We start from the raw sequence: 16,569 nt of genomic DNA on the forward strand, positions 1-16,569 counted from the left end.
CAAAAATCGTCAAATTTATCATCATTTTATTAAGCAATCATGTTAAATAAGTTCTTTTCCTAATACTTTCATCATTTTTCAACAAGTCTTCAAAAAACAAATTTAACAAGTAAGGTAACCATTATGACGGGTTTTTACGGATAGCGACGAGAATATATTGCTAAAACAATATTTTGATGAATATTTAGAACACCATTTTAAAGATTTTTATGCTATACTCTGTCCATTCTTCTTGTCTCACTACATTAAATTAATATAAATTATTGTTTATTTACATTATATTGTATGTATCATACAATTTTATTATTTTAACTTTAATTTATTTACTTATTTAACTTATTTTATTTATTGATATAAGTAGTTAGGTATCTATTTATTTATATTTATTTTTTTAAATTTAGTTCATTAGTTGTACTCAATTCATATCTTATATTTAAATTAGTTATTTTAAATCTTTTTAATCAACAATTACGGTACCACGAGCAAATCTATTCTTTATAATCGTACCAGCTCCCACGACACAAGTTCTCTTAGTGTGGGAGCTACAGTTAATAATTATATTGTATAATAAGTGACAGCAAAATATGATGTTGTTAAATTTTGTTTTGTTACATACTGTGTTTTTGCTGAAATAAATAATTTTTCATTTTTCATTTTCATTTTTCATTATATTATTTGCTTTTTGACAGCTTCACGCCTATGTATAATTGTATTGTCTATGTTAAAATGTCATACAAATAATTATCGTACTTCATGGACAGGTCCCGCCCACTTAGTGATGCCTACACAGAATTATTCAATGATGGGTCGATAGATTAAAATAATCGATAGAAATACTCTGTAAAATATATCCGATACAGAAAAACTCTTCTATTATGTTATATAATTTAAACGTAAAGGCAACCAAATTGTAAGATAGAAACCAATAAATAATAAAATATTAGTTTAGTTTAGTTTTAACATACAATGCATAGATATGTGGTCTTATTATTACATATCTTATTAGTACGTTTACGTTGTAATTATTATTTACGTACCTGATTCGATTTATGATAATATTTTGAATTTATATTTGAAATGGTATCACAATCGATAATCTTTTGAACATCACTTCTGGTATCACCCGTCGAGCTGTCAAAAAGCAATTCTTATAGTGGACAGACTATAGTAATGAAACAACACACGACATCGGTATTGCACTCACATGTGGTTTTAAGATTGTTCTTTTTTACATTGAAATTTGCGTATTTCCAAACTATACAAGGCCAGCACGCAACCGTGTGAAACTAATCACGTATAGTTTGGAAATAACTTTTTTACAAAGTTCTTCCAATCTATACAACAGCAGTACGCAAATACTCGCGTATACTTTGTAGTGAAGTAAGTAAGAATAGCGTTCCAAAACATACAGCGCCAGTACGCATACGGACTAATCGTGTGTGTTTCGGAGTAAGCGCGGCGTTTTTTCATTGCTCGCGTTTATATTATTGTATTGTCTTTTTTAAATCTATTATTACAATGCATACACGAATGTTGCGTACTGATCGTGTATAGTTTGTATCGTGGATGCTTGCGTCTTCGTTCCCGACTATACTACACGACTTACTTACAATTGACAATAGTGCTAAAAGTAAAAATCTAATAAACCAAGAAGAAGACGGTTGCGAGGCGACGGAGCCCCGCTTTGCCCCGCAAAGCCTATTTATGTGTAGTTATTATTCCTATTTTTGTGTAGTTAAAAAAAACACGAACCTAACCTAACCCACATTATCTGTTACCTACCCCTTATCTGTTACCTATTTATTTGCCTAAGCTTACATAATAATATTTTTATTCCATATTTTACTGAATCAAAAATAACCAAGGAGAATAAAAGTAGATAGATATAGCTGTACAAATATATGAATACCTGTTTATTTATTATTTCGTTCAAGTGTAAGTAGTGTAGTATATTTGCGTACTGATCGTGTATAGTTTGGAACGAAGACGCAAGCATCCGCGTTACAAAGTATACGCGATCAGTACGCAAAATGCGTGTATATATTGTAATCACAGACTTAAAAACAGCATTACAATATATACACGAGCAGTTTCCTATGGTTGCGTTCTGGCTATGTATAGTTTGGAAAGACGCTTGAAATTTATACTTTTTAACCTAATATTTTTTTTGTTTTACGTATTTCAGCTTTCCAAAAAATGAAGTAAAAAGAAATATATGTGCCTATCAAGGGTTTCAAAATTATTGAGGATTACGACCGAGAAAAAAAATACTTTTTGAAATATAAACTTTGTAAAGTTAGCTGAAATTTTTGCAACGCGTTTAAAAAGAAGATCTGAGTAACTTACAATTTGGTAAACAGCATCTGATGCAAAACACAACTTTCCTCTATTTACAAAGGTGTTAATGATGTATATCGGTCAATATTCAAGCTTTGTAGCTAAAAGTTATCAAGCGTTATTTTAAAACTATCATTCTCTACCAATTAAAAGGTGATAATTCTTGTAAGTTGACCAGTAATTATAATATTATAAATACTGTTAAAAATATATGTCGTTATTATTTATAGACCATGAGTTTTTTCTATTTCGAAAAATCCTGAATATACAAACCAGTGTGGTCACCCACAGAAAGAGACAAAAAACAACACTGACGTCATTCAAGGTTATATTTTCTTGTGACAAGTTAATGGTCATAGTGCAATCTCCAGTGTATAAAATATAAGCTTCTTGGTAACTGGTAACTCTACGCTCTCGCTGGGCGCAGGTGGTGGGTGGTGCGCAGTGTCACTTGTCAGTTGTCACTTGTCAGTTTTCTCAAAAATCAAATAGTATCATTCATAGAGTAATATAATATATTTATACCATATGTATTACTTTACTCTTTGATTTATACCATTACCATGGAATAAACATTGAAAATGTTCTGGGATGGGATATTCTTCTGAAAAACTGAAAAACTAGAATCTGCACTCTGCAGTAAAACTATTGATAATAAGAACTTAAATTAATAAGATTTAACTCAATCAAAGTTAAAAAAATGTCAGACGACGAAGTTATACGTTTCGAGATTACTGACCACGATCTGGACAATGAATTTAATCCGAACAGAAGTAGGAAAAATAAAAGAGAACAGCAAATATATGGTAATAATAACATCTATGTTCACCTTTTAATATTGTGGTGAAACTTATCTATAGCTACAATACTCCTTCATGATATAATATCTATCTTGTGAATGTTATTGATATTCTGTCTAGATTCTAGCATTACTACACACTTATTGCATTTTAATTTGTTTTCCTCTATAGCTTTTAGTAAAATACAAATTCTTAACAATAAGTACATGCAGTACAATCCAATGTTTAATGCATATTGTTATGGGAATGACAAATAAACTAAAATGTATTTTACTTGTGTTCAATCTAACGTAAGTTATCAGATGAGACACAAGCAATAAATGTTAAGTAACTATCAGTTCAATATTAAAGAGAAGTGTTTTAACTTTTCACTATACCCTGCATTAAAACTTAGAAGCTATAGTTATATGTCTACTATTTAGTTATTGTATTTATAACTAGCGGTCTGCCCCGGCTTCGCCCGTGGTACATATTTACGTTTTCTCTACATAAGAACTACTCGTACTTCGAGGAATAATAAAAAAAGAATTATCAAAATCGGTCCACCCGTTCACGCGTGATGCTGTGACCAAGTAAAACAGGTTTCATTTTTATATATATAGACAACATTAAGAAACATATAATGTTTTAAATTGAATATTTCCTATTTTAGGCGTCTGGGCGAAAGATAGTGATGAAGAAGACAATGAAGATAATATCAGAAAGAGAACTAGGAAGCCGAAAGACTTCTCCGCTCCAATCGGCTTTGTTGCTGGTGGAGTGCAACAGGCTGGAAAGAAGAAAGAAAACAAACAAGGTATCTTTAGTTCAATTTTTTAAATCATAATATTATATTGTATTATAATAATTTTCTATTTAAAATGGTGCAATTTGGTTTGTAAATGTAATTTATATTAAATTTAATAAATTAAGATTATAAATTGGAGTAGTGATAGATTATTTTTTGAAGTGAAAACTTCTTTAGCAGCGTTGGGTATAAAATCTTAAACTCGCGTCAGGACACGTGGCCTGATCGAAAAAGCGTAAGACGGATACCATTCCAAAATATCAAACATGCTGAACGTTAATAATCAAGTTCTGTTTTTTTTTTCATTTATAAACAACTAGCTTTCCGCCCGCGGCTTCGCCCGCTTTGTCTAAAACATAATAAATTATATACTAAAACCTTCCTCTTGAATCACTATCTATTAAAAAAAACCGCATTAAAATCCGTTGCGTAGTTTTAAAGAATTAAGCGTACATAGGGACATAGGGACAGAGAAAGCGACTTTGTTTTATACTATGTAGTGAAGCTTATATTACTTGAATAAAACACATAATGTCACAACTCACAATATAAAATAATCTCATCATTTCAGAACTAGAATCTGCCGAACCATCAGTATCACAAATAAATCTCAATGACAGTTCTGATGAGGAAGTAAGCAATCCTGCGGAGAGTGAAACCGCGGGGATTCGTCGTGCTGGACAAGGCATGCGGCCCCCGAACCTTGGTGGCAATGTGGGCACTTGGGAGAAACATACTAAGGGTATTGGAGCGAAGCTGCTGTTACAGGTGCGTTTGTTAAATTGTCTTTAGCTTAGATAAAATACTTCTAATATTCAAACCGCGGGGATACGTCGCGCTGGGCAAGGCATGCGGCCCCCGAACCTTGGTGGCAATGTGGGCACTTGGGAGAAACATACTAAGGGTATTGGAGCGAAGCTGCTGTTACAGGTGCGTTTGTTAAATTGTCTTTAGCTTAGATAAAATACTTCTAATATTCAAACCGCGGGGATACGACGCGCTGGGCAAGGCATGCGGCCCCCGAACCTTGGTGGCAATGTGGGCACTTGGGAGAAACATACTAAGGGTATTGGAGCGAAGCTGCTGTTACAGGTGCGTTTGTTAAATTGTCTTTAGCTTAGATAAAATACTTCTAATATTCAAACCGCGGGGATACGTCGCGCTGGGCAAGGCATGCGGCCCCCGAACCTTGGTGGCAATGTGGGCACTTGGGAAAAACATACTAAGGGTATTGGAGCGAAGCTGCTGTTACAAGTGCGTTTGTTATATTGTCCTTAGTTGGCCGAACCTTGGTGGCAATGTGGGCACTTGGGAGAAACATACTAAGGGGATTGGAGCGAAGCTGCTGTTACAGGCAATGACTCTATTATACTAGTAGACGCGGCATACGCCAACATCATTGCACTAAAACACAGCGTAATTAATACATACCTACTTACTAACAACCGACCGCCTCCTCGGTACAGTGGTTGACGCGTGAGCGTAGAACCGAGGGGTCCTGGGTTCGATTCCCGGTGGAGACGAAAAAAAAAAAAAAAAAAAAAATGTCTCGGTCTGGCAGGACACAGAAGGCTGATCACCTACTTGTCCCTAAAGAAAAATCGATCAGTGAAACAGATGTATGAATAATGCATCTGCCCCCTACCCCACTACGGGGACACGGGACTTCACTTTTACTTACTAACGCATTATCACCAATACAGTTGTTCTCTCTTTCACTCTCACGCACGAGACATAATACATGTCTCACTCATGTACTTCGTAATAACAACTGCCGATTAAAATATAAAAAGAACGTCCAGCCACGACGCTGAATGGTGCGTGACTAAGTGAAACTCGGGCACTTAGCTGAGTTTTTTCTTGCCAAAATAGAGAGCAGGTAATGTATCTAGCTTTTTTATATATCATAGGTTACAGGTGCGTTTGTTAAATTGTCTTTAGCTTAGATAAAATACTTCTAATATTAAAGATAAAATTTATTTATTACCTTCTTGTATTCAATGAGATGACCCATAACAGAAAAGTCAAATACAAATATGTTTAATCTAATGTCATGGATTTTTGATGATTCATAAAAAAAAATAGTTTACAATTAGTACTGTAATTATCAGGTTGTTTTACTTTAAGATTTAGGTACACAAAAAAAAAAAAAAAGAATTTTGACATTTAAATTTTGATTTTGAATTTTGCGCATACAGTAAATTTACATTAAATTATGGTAAACACCTAATTTTGTTATTTTTTTTTTATATGTATTATACATATCTGCGATCAGTTGCTAGACTATAAGCGTACAGGTAAATTAGCTTGGAGAAATTTTTGCGTTTGTAGTAGTGTATGGTCAGCAAATAAAATAAAACAACATTTTATTTTTAGTTTTTATTTTATACAGGGTTACTTGTAAAACACCAGCAACCTCGCAGGACAAGATAGCTAACATCATAAGTAACAACATTTGTTCTACGACTTTTGGCATAACGCAATAAATTATTTTTAAATGATTTTTTAAACTTTTATTGTACTCTCCTTACATTTGTAAGTCTATGTTCTATTAATTATCGGATGGACGACGCGACGCCCCCTTCCCCCTCTCGTTCGCTTTTTGTTTACGTAATTTTTGGGAGGCGTAGAGTTTATAATATTCAGACGGAAAATTAAATGAATATTTATTTTTGTATGAAAATAAAATCTAACAAATTATCAAAAGTCGTAGAACAAATGTTGTTACTTATGATGTTAGCTATCTTGTCCTGCGAGGTTGCCGGTGTTTTACAAGTAACCCTGTATATATAAGGGATTTTAAATTAAACTATATGTGTTTCTCCTCTGAAAAAGATGAGACTTTATTTTAATATTTGCACATTTAACATACATATAACTTTTACATTAACAATGTTACTAAAATGAAAAATTTACTGACCTGAAAAAGAAACGACATTTAAAGTTTAATTCTTTAGTTTGAGAAGTCAAAGGCTTGCCTCGACCATGTTTTAACACTGGAGCCATATTGAATTAACAATATAAAGTTACAACACTTACACACAAATTAAACACTAGTTATGGCCCTGCCTTCATACAAAACTACTGAATACGCAATAATAGAATGTGGATGCGATTTCCCTTAGTTAGCATCCAAGCTTACGTCTTTATAATTATTAAACTGTATAAATTCATTCTTTAACTCCGGTCTGCATCGTGCAGACATGGGTGTAAAAGTCTCATTTTAGCTATTAAATGTAGTTTTTAAGTACATCTGAGTTTTCATTTGGGGCCTCCGGCTGCGGGACATGTAATTCACTTCAACAAATATTATAACAATAATAACAAATAATAACAACAATCAACAAATACAAAATTTATCAATTAAACTACGTACATAATAATTATAATTTTTGAATGAAATGTGCTTTATGTTCTAACGGTACCAAACGACTGCACGTGGCACCTGCGGACAGCGTAAACTGGTTTATTCTGGTTTTGTGCGTGTTTCCACTTTCCACTATCAAGTGACGATTTATTTATTTGTTTTGTTTCGTAATTATTATGGTCAAATATTAATTATGAAACAAATTATTATGGACACGATATTTTATTGTTTCACGGTAGTCGCCTTGTCGTTTGCTCAAGGACGTAAAATTGAATGATATATTTTTTTTTATAAAGTCAAAACCATTTTCTTTCAAATAAAAACTTGTTTTTATTGAAAACAAAAGTGTTGCTAGGAATAAGTATAAAATTAAATAGTAATGTTAGGATATCGAAACATTTTTGTATAGGCCAGAACGATATAGTGGAAACGCGCTCTAAGATCTGAGTAATATACACACCACTACATATGCAAAAATTTCTCCAAGCTAATTTACCTGTATATAATTGAGTATTTGAATAAAAAAAAATTATTGATTTTTTTTATGTATTTTGAAACTTTATTATTAATAATATTGATATTTAATGCAAATAACTTACAAAAAAAATTTTTTCCGTTAATTATAAGCAATTAAAAATTGATGAAATTTAAGTTAGAATCACGTGACTAAAAACACGCCTGGACTGGTCACCACAGTTGTGACGTCATAATGTTATAGCTATATTAACTGCAGTACATAGCGTTTACATACGATTTGTTAGTTGGTTCCGAATTAGTTAGTTAGTTACGAATAATATTCTTGATGTTGATATATTTATGATCACCGATTTTTGTCAGGAGTTGCCTTTGTAGTATTCGTACATAATGGTACAAAACGATAACTTTTGAGGTTCGCCATTTTTAATATAAATTTAAATAATATAATTAACAATTAATATAATTAATATGTAATTTAATAATGACAACAAAATTAAATAGATCAAAACAATGTATTTATTATTAACACGCTTTTATTAGCTTCACCTGTATGTTTGTATGTAACTGACTCCTTTCGAAGTTTCGACTCGATTTTGACCCACTTAAAACCGACGGATTTTGTTTAAATTTTGAACACTTATCAAGGTCCGATGACAATACAATAATATCATAAATTTATCCTGATAAGGATCGCCAGGATCAGCTTAAAACATATGTTTGTAATTTGTATGTAACCAATTCTCCTTTCGATTCGATTTAGACCCACTATAAACCGACGGATTTAATTTAAATTTTGTATACTTATAAAAACCCGGTAACAATACAATAATTTCATGAATTTATCTTTTTATCCTGTTTAGTTTTTCAAACTATATTTAATTTTCTATCAACTGCAATGAGTGAAAACTAACATTATGACGTCACACGCGCTCGGGTGACGCTTCGGGAGTTGTCGGCGTGTCTTCGGTACTGGATTCAAAGACTAATTTTTATTTTGAAATAACTTTTGAATTATTGCAAAAAATATAAAAATAAAAACAGTTTTGTTATAAAACTAATATATAATCTTTCCATTTATCACAAAAAAAAATTTAATTCAAATACTCAATTATGTTGAAGATGCTGCTCCCATTAGAGTTCACCCTTTATTTTATCGGGCTTGGTAGCCGGCAGTGTTGACTAGTCAAAAATGCCTCGTGGCTCAATTTTTGAAGTGAAAACTTCTTTAGCGGCGTTGGGTATAAAATCTTAAACTCGCGTCAGGACACGCCTGATCGAAAAAGCGTAAGACGGATTTTTTTTTAGCCCTTATATTCCATGCGTAAGACGGATTCCAAAATATCAAACATGCTGAACGTTAATAATCAAGTTTTCACTTCTGCCGGCACTCCCGGAGTGCAACCCGTCTTTCTTTTATATAGAATTTATTTTAGAAATATCAGGGTTTAATAAAAAACCATTATTAGATTGAATGCATTTAGAATTAAACTGTATATTTACAAATGAACTAATTTTCCAGATGGGTTACCAACCTGGTAAAGGTCTTGGCAAGGATCTGCAGGGTATATCGGCTCCAGTCGAAGCTACACTGCGGAAAGGCAGGGGGGCTATTGGTGCTTATGGGCCTGAGAAAGCTGCGGTAATTATATATTTTTTTGTTTTTAATTGTGCATTTGTTCAAAATTGTTGGTATTGTACTAAGTACTTACAAGTAATTATTGTATAAGTCAAGCCAAGAAATGGCTTTTCATGATTATGTAATTGAAAAATATGTATTTGCAAGCGAATTGATAATATTTTTCTGCTGTATATTTAAATGATTTTGTGATCTGTTCGGGCTGAATGTATGAATGTATGTTCGAATGCTATGTGGTATGATTCCCGTTCCCGTTCAGAAATAGTTATCAGTTCTATTTCTTTTTAAAAATAAAGGAATATTTCCATTCAGTAAATTTTGCTATCTACAGTATTTCAAGTACTTTCCCTCCAAAGTGGAGTAGAAAGATACAACATTTTTCTTTTGCGTAAGTGATAGAAACTTTTTTAACATGCTTTTATTAGCTTTATCTGTATGTTAGTATCTAAGTGACGCCTTTAGATTGGATTTTAACCTATTTTAAACAATAATTTCATGACATGAAGCGTGTATTTAGTTTTAATTAATTATTTTAGATGAAAATAAAAAAAGATGAGGAGCGACGTCAAAAAGAGGAGGCGGAAAAAGAAAAAGCGGCAACACCGAAGGCTTACAACTGGAAGAAATCTCACAAGGGTCGTTATTTCTACAGGGACGCGGCCGACGTCATACAAGAGGGTAAACCCTCGATACATACAGCTAGCAGGTATAAATATTGTTAGAAACAAATCGCCTAACTGGCAACCCGAACCGAGTGGGCGGTTATAAAAATGAGTTGAACGGATTTGACACAATTTTGTGTTTGGCTCTCGGACGTAACGGTCGTTTTGGTTGTGCTTAGTTGTGGTAATTATTATTTTTAGTCGATTATTATTTTAGTGTTGAAGGTAGATATATAAAATAATTTTGTAAGGAATTAAATTTTCTTGGTTGAATTTAAAATCCCTAAGTATAGATAATTTTTTTATGATAAAGGAATTTTTTGATGGAAAGTCATTCATATATAGTTTTAATTTAATGTCTTGTATAAAAAGTGAAGTCCCATGTCCCCTAGTGGGGTAAAGGGCAGATGTATTATACATCTGTTTCACTGATCGATTTTCTTTAGGGACAAAAAGGTGATCAGCCTTCTGTGTCGTGCCAGACCGAGACATTTTTTTTTCTATGCGTAAACCACTGTACCAAGGAGGAGGCGATCAGTTTCATGAGTGTACGTGCGCAGACGGCCGCCATTTGTGGTCATCTTTCGTGAATCGTACTGTACTAACAAATGTTACTACTACTGTTCACAGTAGCGAACTATCTTCGGTACCGGTAATAGACCTAACGGGTCGTGAAAAGCGTGTACATAACAAATTATATACTAATGTATATAAAGTGGTGTGCGTTTCTCACGATAGGTAACAATATTATGTGCTATCACATAATATATGATACCCAAAATTAACAAATGCTACAATTTACATCCACAGTAGCGAATTATCCGTATCGGTAAAAGATATACATACCACATAATACACCAATACCTCGCGTACATACTACATAACATACAATACTATCCCCAATACTAAAAACTGATAAAACTTTAACACCCAAATTAAAAAATGCTACAATTTACATCCACAGTAGCGAATTATCATCCGTACCGGTAATAGACCTAACGGGTCGCGAGAAACGCGTACTAAGCGGTTACCACGCACTGCGTGCTGCTGCGCCTCGCTACGAGCACGAGCCGAGGCGTGAATGTACTAACTTTGCGGTACCGGCCTTAACACACAACTTGCAAGTCGCCGTCGAAAACTGTGAACAGGTAAGATGGCTCGAAGGACCAGTACAATTTTTTTTTTATTGGTCTACGAAACTGGTTACAAATGTTTGTGATTTATTCTATTAATTATGTACTATCATGCAGTTGATTTATAACCTTCTGGACACAGCATGCAAATTTACAAATTTTAATTGGATACCTTACCTATGTAACAATAATTATGATAAATATTTAATACAATTGTTTCTTTATATTACTGAATAGCTTACCGATCGCGGATTCGCCTGCGTAGTCAAAGAAATCCCCGTATAGTTCCCGTTCCAGATCCGGCTCGAAGGACTAAAAAACTCAATTTCAATATATTCAACTAAGCTTTGAGAAGCGCTTTTGATGCGCTATTATATATAAATTTGAATCCTTATTTCACTTGGTCACAGCATCACACGTGAACGGCTGGACCGATTTCGATAATTCTTATTTTGGTGTGTATGGTTTTCAGGAGAATGATGTTAATATGTGTATATAGAAAAACTATACAGATCATAAAGAAAAACTTAACATTTTTTTTACAAATTAAAATTAAAATAAATGAGAAAACTTAACGGGTTTGACAATTCGCGCTAAAGCAGGACAACGTCTATTTAGTCAGCTAGTACATTATAAATATTAATTGTAATAAAATTCCGTCTTGAAGGACGAGTAATAAATGTTTACCTCAAGCTTGTTAATGTTTAGCGTGTTTTTTAAAGTGAAACTTTTATTACATCGTCTCAAACTTTTTGGTCTGTGTAGCGCATGTCGCGTGTATCGCGGCTGCCGAGTAGGTATACCTTCTCGGCAGCCGACCGTCACGCGACATGCGCTACACAAAGCAGTGTTCGGAACCGTTCGAACAGTTTCACTTTTACCGTGGTTTCATAAAACCACACAACATTTTTAATATATGTTTAAATTTCACAGGAAATAATCGACAATGCACGGTCACTGCAGCGGACAGGTGATCAGATGGTCGAGTTGCAGCGAGAAGTTGAACTATTCAATCAACTTATCCAAGAGCAAGATATAGTGATCGATAAATTGCAATGGGTATTAAATAGTGTCGAAAGGTTAAATAGGCCTGATATCTCTTTGGAGACGGCGTACGAGACTTTGGTTGAAACTAAGGTGAGTTTGGAATTCGTAGTCTCAGGTGACGAACCTTTTTTTTTTTTAATTTTTGGACTTTATACAATTTTGTTAGCTCGAAATTGACACAATATATTTTTATATCGCCAAGTTCAATAATAGTTTAAAATTCGACTATTCTCTTTAAATCAATTAAAATCGGCACAAGTTATTCAATTTACATCACTTTTATTCTTCCGATAAGGCAAAAAGAGGCGGGTTCGAATCTCGCCTCGAGATGGATTTTTTCTATTCTTTAAAAAATTATCATTCATAAAGCATTTGAAAATAAAACTAAATATTAAATTAATTAAAGTGAAACTTTTATTACATCGTCTCAAACTTTTTGGTCTGTGTAGCGCATGTCGCGTGACGGTCGGCTGCCGAGTAGGTATAAAGCAGTGTTCGGAACCGTATGATAATTATCGTACAAATACGATAATTTTGTGCCTAAGTTTCACTTTTACCGTGGTTTCATAAAACCACACAACATTTTTTTTATTCAGCCAAGTTCTATAAAATACTATATTTTCCAGGAAAAATCACCGGTGGAATACGAATTGTTTAATCTAGGTACGATAGGGGCACACGTAGTGAACCCACTATTCAGTTGTTTGTTAGCCAAGTGGGATCCGCTGAGATATCCCACGGAATATGTTGATACATTCCTCAAGTGGAAACTGGTGCTTAAAGAGGATTCGTATACTATGCTATTGTGGCAACACTTCTTGCCGAAAATCACTACGGCTGCTGAGTAAGTATTTGGATGATATTGCAATTTTTGTATTAAAGAAAAAATGATGTGAAATTCTTGTTACTAATTCTTTTAAACCTATTTTTATTTGTGGGTATACTTTATCCGTCTTATTGCAAACCTGGTTTAAAACCTATTAAAAACCTGGTTTAAAACTTATTAAAATCAAAGTCTAAAGTTTTATTACAAAACATGTTTTAGCGTTAAACTATAGACAGACAAGGACAATATTTTCGTAGATTGTAAGTTAATTTGTTTAAGTTATAAGTAGTGTATTTGTATAGAATTATATTGGGTTTATCCTGTAAAGGTTATTGATTTATGTAATAATAAATATATGACAAGTTTAAACCTCTGTACTTAAGTAAACCGACGATTTTGTAGTCTGGGTTTAAACTTTATTATCGTTATATAACTATATACTTCGCTATCGTTACTGTGAAGAGATATTGCAATTTGTTGAAATTTTTGTATTGTTTTCTTGATGACGTGAATTATGCACTCACAGAGTGTGGAACCCTCGCGTGCCGGAACCGATGCTGCGCGTGTTCGAGGCGTGGGCGGACGCGTGCGGGGGCTGGGTGGTGGCGGGCTGCGTGCACAAGTGCGTCACGCCGCGGCTGCTGTCCGCCGTGCACGCGTGGGACCCCACCAGCGACACGCAGCCGCTGCACGAGTGGGTGCTGCCGTGGCACCCGCTCGCCGGTCAGTGCACATACACACACACACGCGCACACACACGCACATGCATATACGCACAGACAACGCACAAATACATAACTCACATCTCGCTACATGCATACAACTCGCTGCGTGAACAAGTGCGTCACGCCGCGGCTAATAATACGCACACAATGTACGCATACACGCACACCCATATTCATAGGTTACACGCTCAGTCTGGCGTCAGTTCAGTCCATCAGTTTCATCCGGCTTAGACTGATACCAGAATGATGGATGAAAAACACGGTTATTATTACGGTATTTTTGTCATTCTGAACCATCAGTCCGTCAGTCAACCGGTTAGACGATAATTCTCCCGTCATTCTGAGCAGACTGATGGACTGAACTGACGCCAGACTGAACGTCTAACCTATGTCATACGCACAGACAACGCACAAATACATAACTCACATCTCACTACATGCATACAACTCGCTGCGCCGCCAAGTACATGCATATAATCCGGCAAATGTTATCAGCCAGTTCGCTTGTAGTCGAGCAACCATTACATATTATTAATCTAGGTGCATAGTGTCATGTGCTAAACACCTTCTGAATATGTTCTATTTAGCTTATCTGTCATTTAAAATAATGCATAAAAATATAATATGTCCAAAAGTGGCCGCCAAACTAAAATAGTGGTAAAAAGTTTATGTATATTTTTTCACGAGGTACAATAATCATAACGAATTAAACTTAAACCATTGAGATAATATTACTACGTATGGAGGAGACACCACGAACAAAATCTGTGCGCCATTTTTTTGCTCTAACTAAGTTTTAAAAATTATTATATAGTTAGGTACTTACCGATGAAAAGTTATTCCTTTGCACTTTTCCGTATTATTTGTATTATTTGTGCAATATCGTAACACACACGAAGGCATATTTGATGCGTTTCACTTTAAAACAAATAAAAAATGAGCGTGCAGTTAAGCCATATGGCTTATGCTGAGCGGAACATAATTGATGTAGGCGGTGTCGTCTCCATATGTATATCTCAATGACTTAAACACATAATATTCTACAGGTGAAGCGTTAAGCGCCAGCGTGTACCCGTTAATCCGATCGCGGCTGGCCAGCGCTCTAGCCGCCTGGCACCCAGCAGACGCGTCTGCCAAGCCGCTACTGGCCGCGTGGCAGCAGGCGTGGGGCTCCGCGCTCACCATGATGCTGCACCACCACATAGTGCCCAAGCTGGAGCACTGCTTGCAACACGCGCCGCTGGAGCTCGTGGGGAGGGAGAATAGTGAGTGTTTTGTTGGGTTACAAGTCACTTGGCTTATAGATACGTCAGTTAAGCCGTTTTTAGCTATGTCTAAAAATTTTCAGACTTGATGCAAAAATAATTATAATTCATTTTTATGTTAACTTAAAATTTGTTATTTTGATTAAATGAAATTTGTAATTGAATATTGGTAATTTCCACAAACACTTTCCAAAATTTAAATTGAAATAATTTTTTTACGGTAATACATATCAACTTGTCACACTGTTTCCATACACACAGCTGCGCAGCCAAGTGCGTGCGTATAGCAAACATTATGCAGATTGTAGCGATGGACTATTTTTTCGGTGGCCATATTACATGTTATTTCGTTACTGTTCCAGCCGCTTGGCTCTGGTGCGTCCAATGGGTGGACTTAGTGGGAGCACCAACTATAGCAGCACTAGCGGGCCGTGCGCTGTTGCCGCGCTGGCTGGGGGCGCTGGCCGCGTGGCTGAACACCGCGCCGCCGCACGCGACCGTGCTCGCCTCGTACACGGACTTCAAGGTGAGTGGTGACGTCACACGGCAGTGCGCTGTTGCCGCGCTGGCTGGGGGCGCTGGCCGCGTGGCTGAACACCGCGCCGCCGCACGCGACCGTGCTCGCCTCGTACACGGACTTCAAGGTGAGTGGTGACGTCACACGGCGGTGTTGCCGCACTGAACACCGACTACGACTGCAATCCTTTACTTAAATTGATGACATACAAGGTACATAACCCGTTTATGTAACAATCAAATACCTTCAAGTTACACTTTCACTACATTAAAGACACTATTTATATCAGGATTTACACAAATCTCTAGTTTAAACTCTTTTTATTCTAATATCATTTCTTATCATTTCAATTTTAACTTTCCAACCATGACAAATCGTTAAACACAGAGTGTTTCAATCTGTTCAATATTACAATCAAACTAATTAACGTAAACATATTCCAGAAAATGTTCCCGGCCGAAGTACTCAAAGAGCCAGTTGTGCGTGACGCATTCCGTAAAGCCCTTGACATGATGAACAGAAGCACAGACATAGATCCCATAGAACCACCCCCACCCCCAAGGTTCACAATGCCAGAAAACAAACCAGAACCTTCCATCATAATACCAGACGCTCTATCGACCAATACGCCGAAAAGTTTTTCGGAACTTTTGGAATCCAGATGTATGGAAAAAGGCATCACTTTTGTACCAATCCCCGGAAAAACAAGAGAAGGAAGGCCAATTTATAAGATCGGAGATATGCAGTGCTATGTTATTAGGACGATAATCATGTATTCTGATGATAATGGCAGGAATTTCGCGCCGGTCAGCATGGAGAAACTATTGAGAATGGTTGAGGAATAAATGTGTTAGAAATAATTGATGTTATTAGATGTCTTTACCATCCAGAAAAACTTCTCTAATATCCTAGGGCCGAAAAAGGCATCAATTTCGTACGATCTTTAAAAATAGTTGAGAAATAAATGTGTATTGATGTCATTGGATGTCT

The 16,569-nt window shown here is 35.3% G+C and overlaps 1 protein-coding gene across 1 annotated transcript; it reads left to right on the forward strand.

The window, feature by feature from the left end:
• Positions 1-2,903: 2,903 nt before the first annotated feature.
• Positions 2,904-16,549, forward strand: sip1 (septin interacting protein 1). Its single transcript, XM_090113578.1, has 12 exons — positions 2,904-3,143; positions 3,790-3,933; positions 4,496-4,692; positions 9,288-9,407; positions 9,941-10,110; positions 11,031-11,214; positions 12,133-12,336; positions 12,873-13,090; positions 13,599-13,795; positions 14,844-15,062; positions 15,425-15,588; positions 16,023-16,549. Exons 1-12 carry the CDS (start codon positions 3,038-3,040, stop codon positions 16,422-16,424), a joined length of 2,325 nt encoding a protein of 774 aa, XP_089969704.1. The 5' UTR covers positions 2,904-3,037; the 3' UTR covers positions 16,425-16,549.
• The last annotated feature ends 20 nt before the right edge of the window (positions 16,550-16,569 follow it).

Source organism: Colias eurytheme, chromosome 20 (genome assembly GCF_061535395.1).
Source record: "Colias eurytheme isolate Ceu_HAF_F1 chromosome 20, ilColEury1 Martin Lab GWU primary, whole genome shotgun sequence".
NCBI classification, from domain to species: Eukaryota; Metazoa; Arthropoda; class Insecta; order Lepidoptera; family Pieridae; genus Colias; species Colias eurytheme.

Bases quoted from the DNA above. Each gene is read 5' to 3' on its own strand.
- sip1 (XM_090113578.1), top strand. From the start codon at position 3,038: ATGTCAGACGACGAAGTTATACGTTTCGAGATTACTGACCACGATCTG. The intron at 9,408-9,940 runs GTAATTATATAT...TAATTATTTTAG, and splicing joins ATGGGCCTGAGAAAGCTGCG to ATGAAAATAAAAAAAGATGA. The intron at 13,796-14,843 runs GTCAGTGCACAT...AATATTCTACAG, and splicing joins GCCGTGGCACCCGCTCGCCG to GTGAAGCGTTAAGCGCCAGC.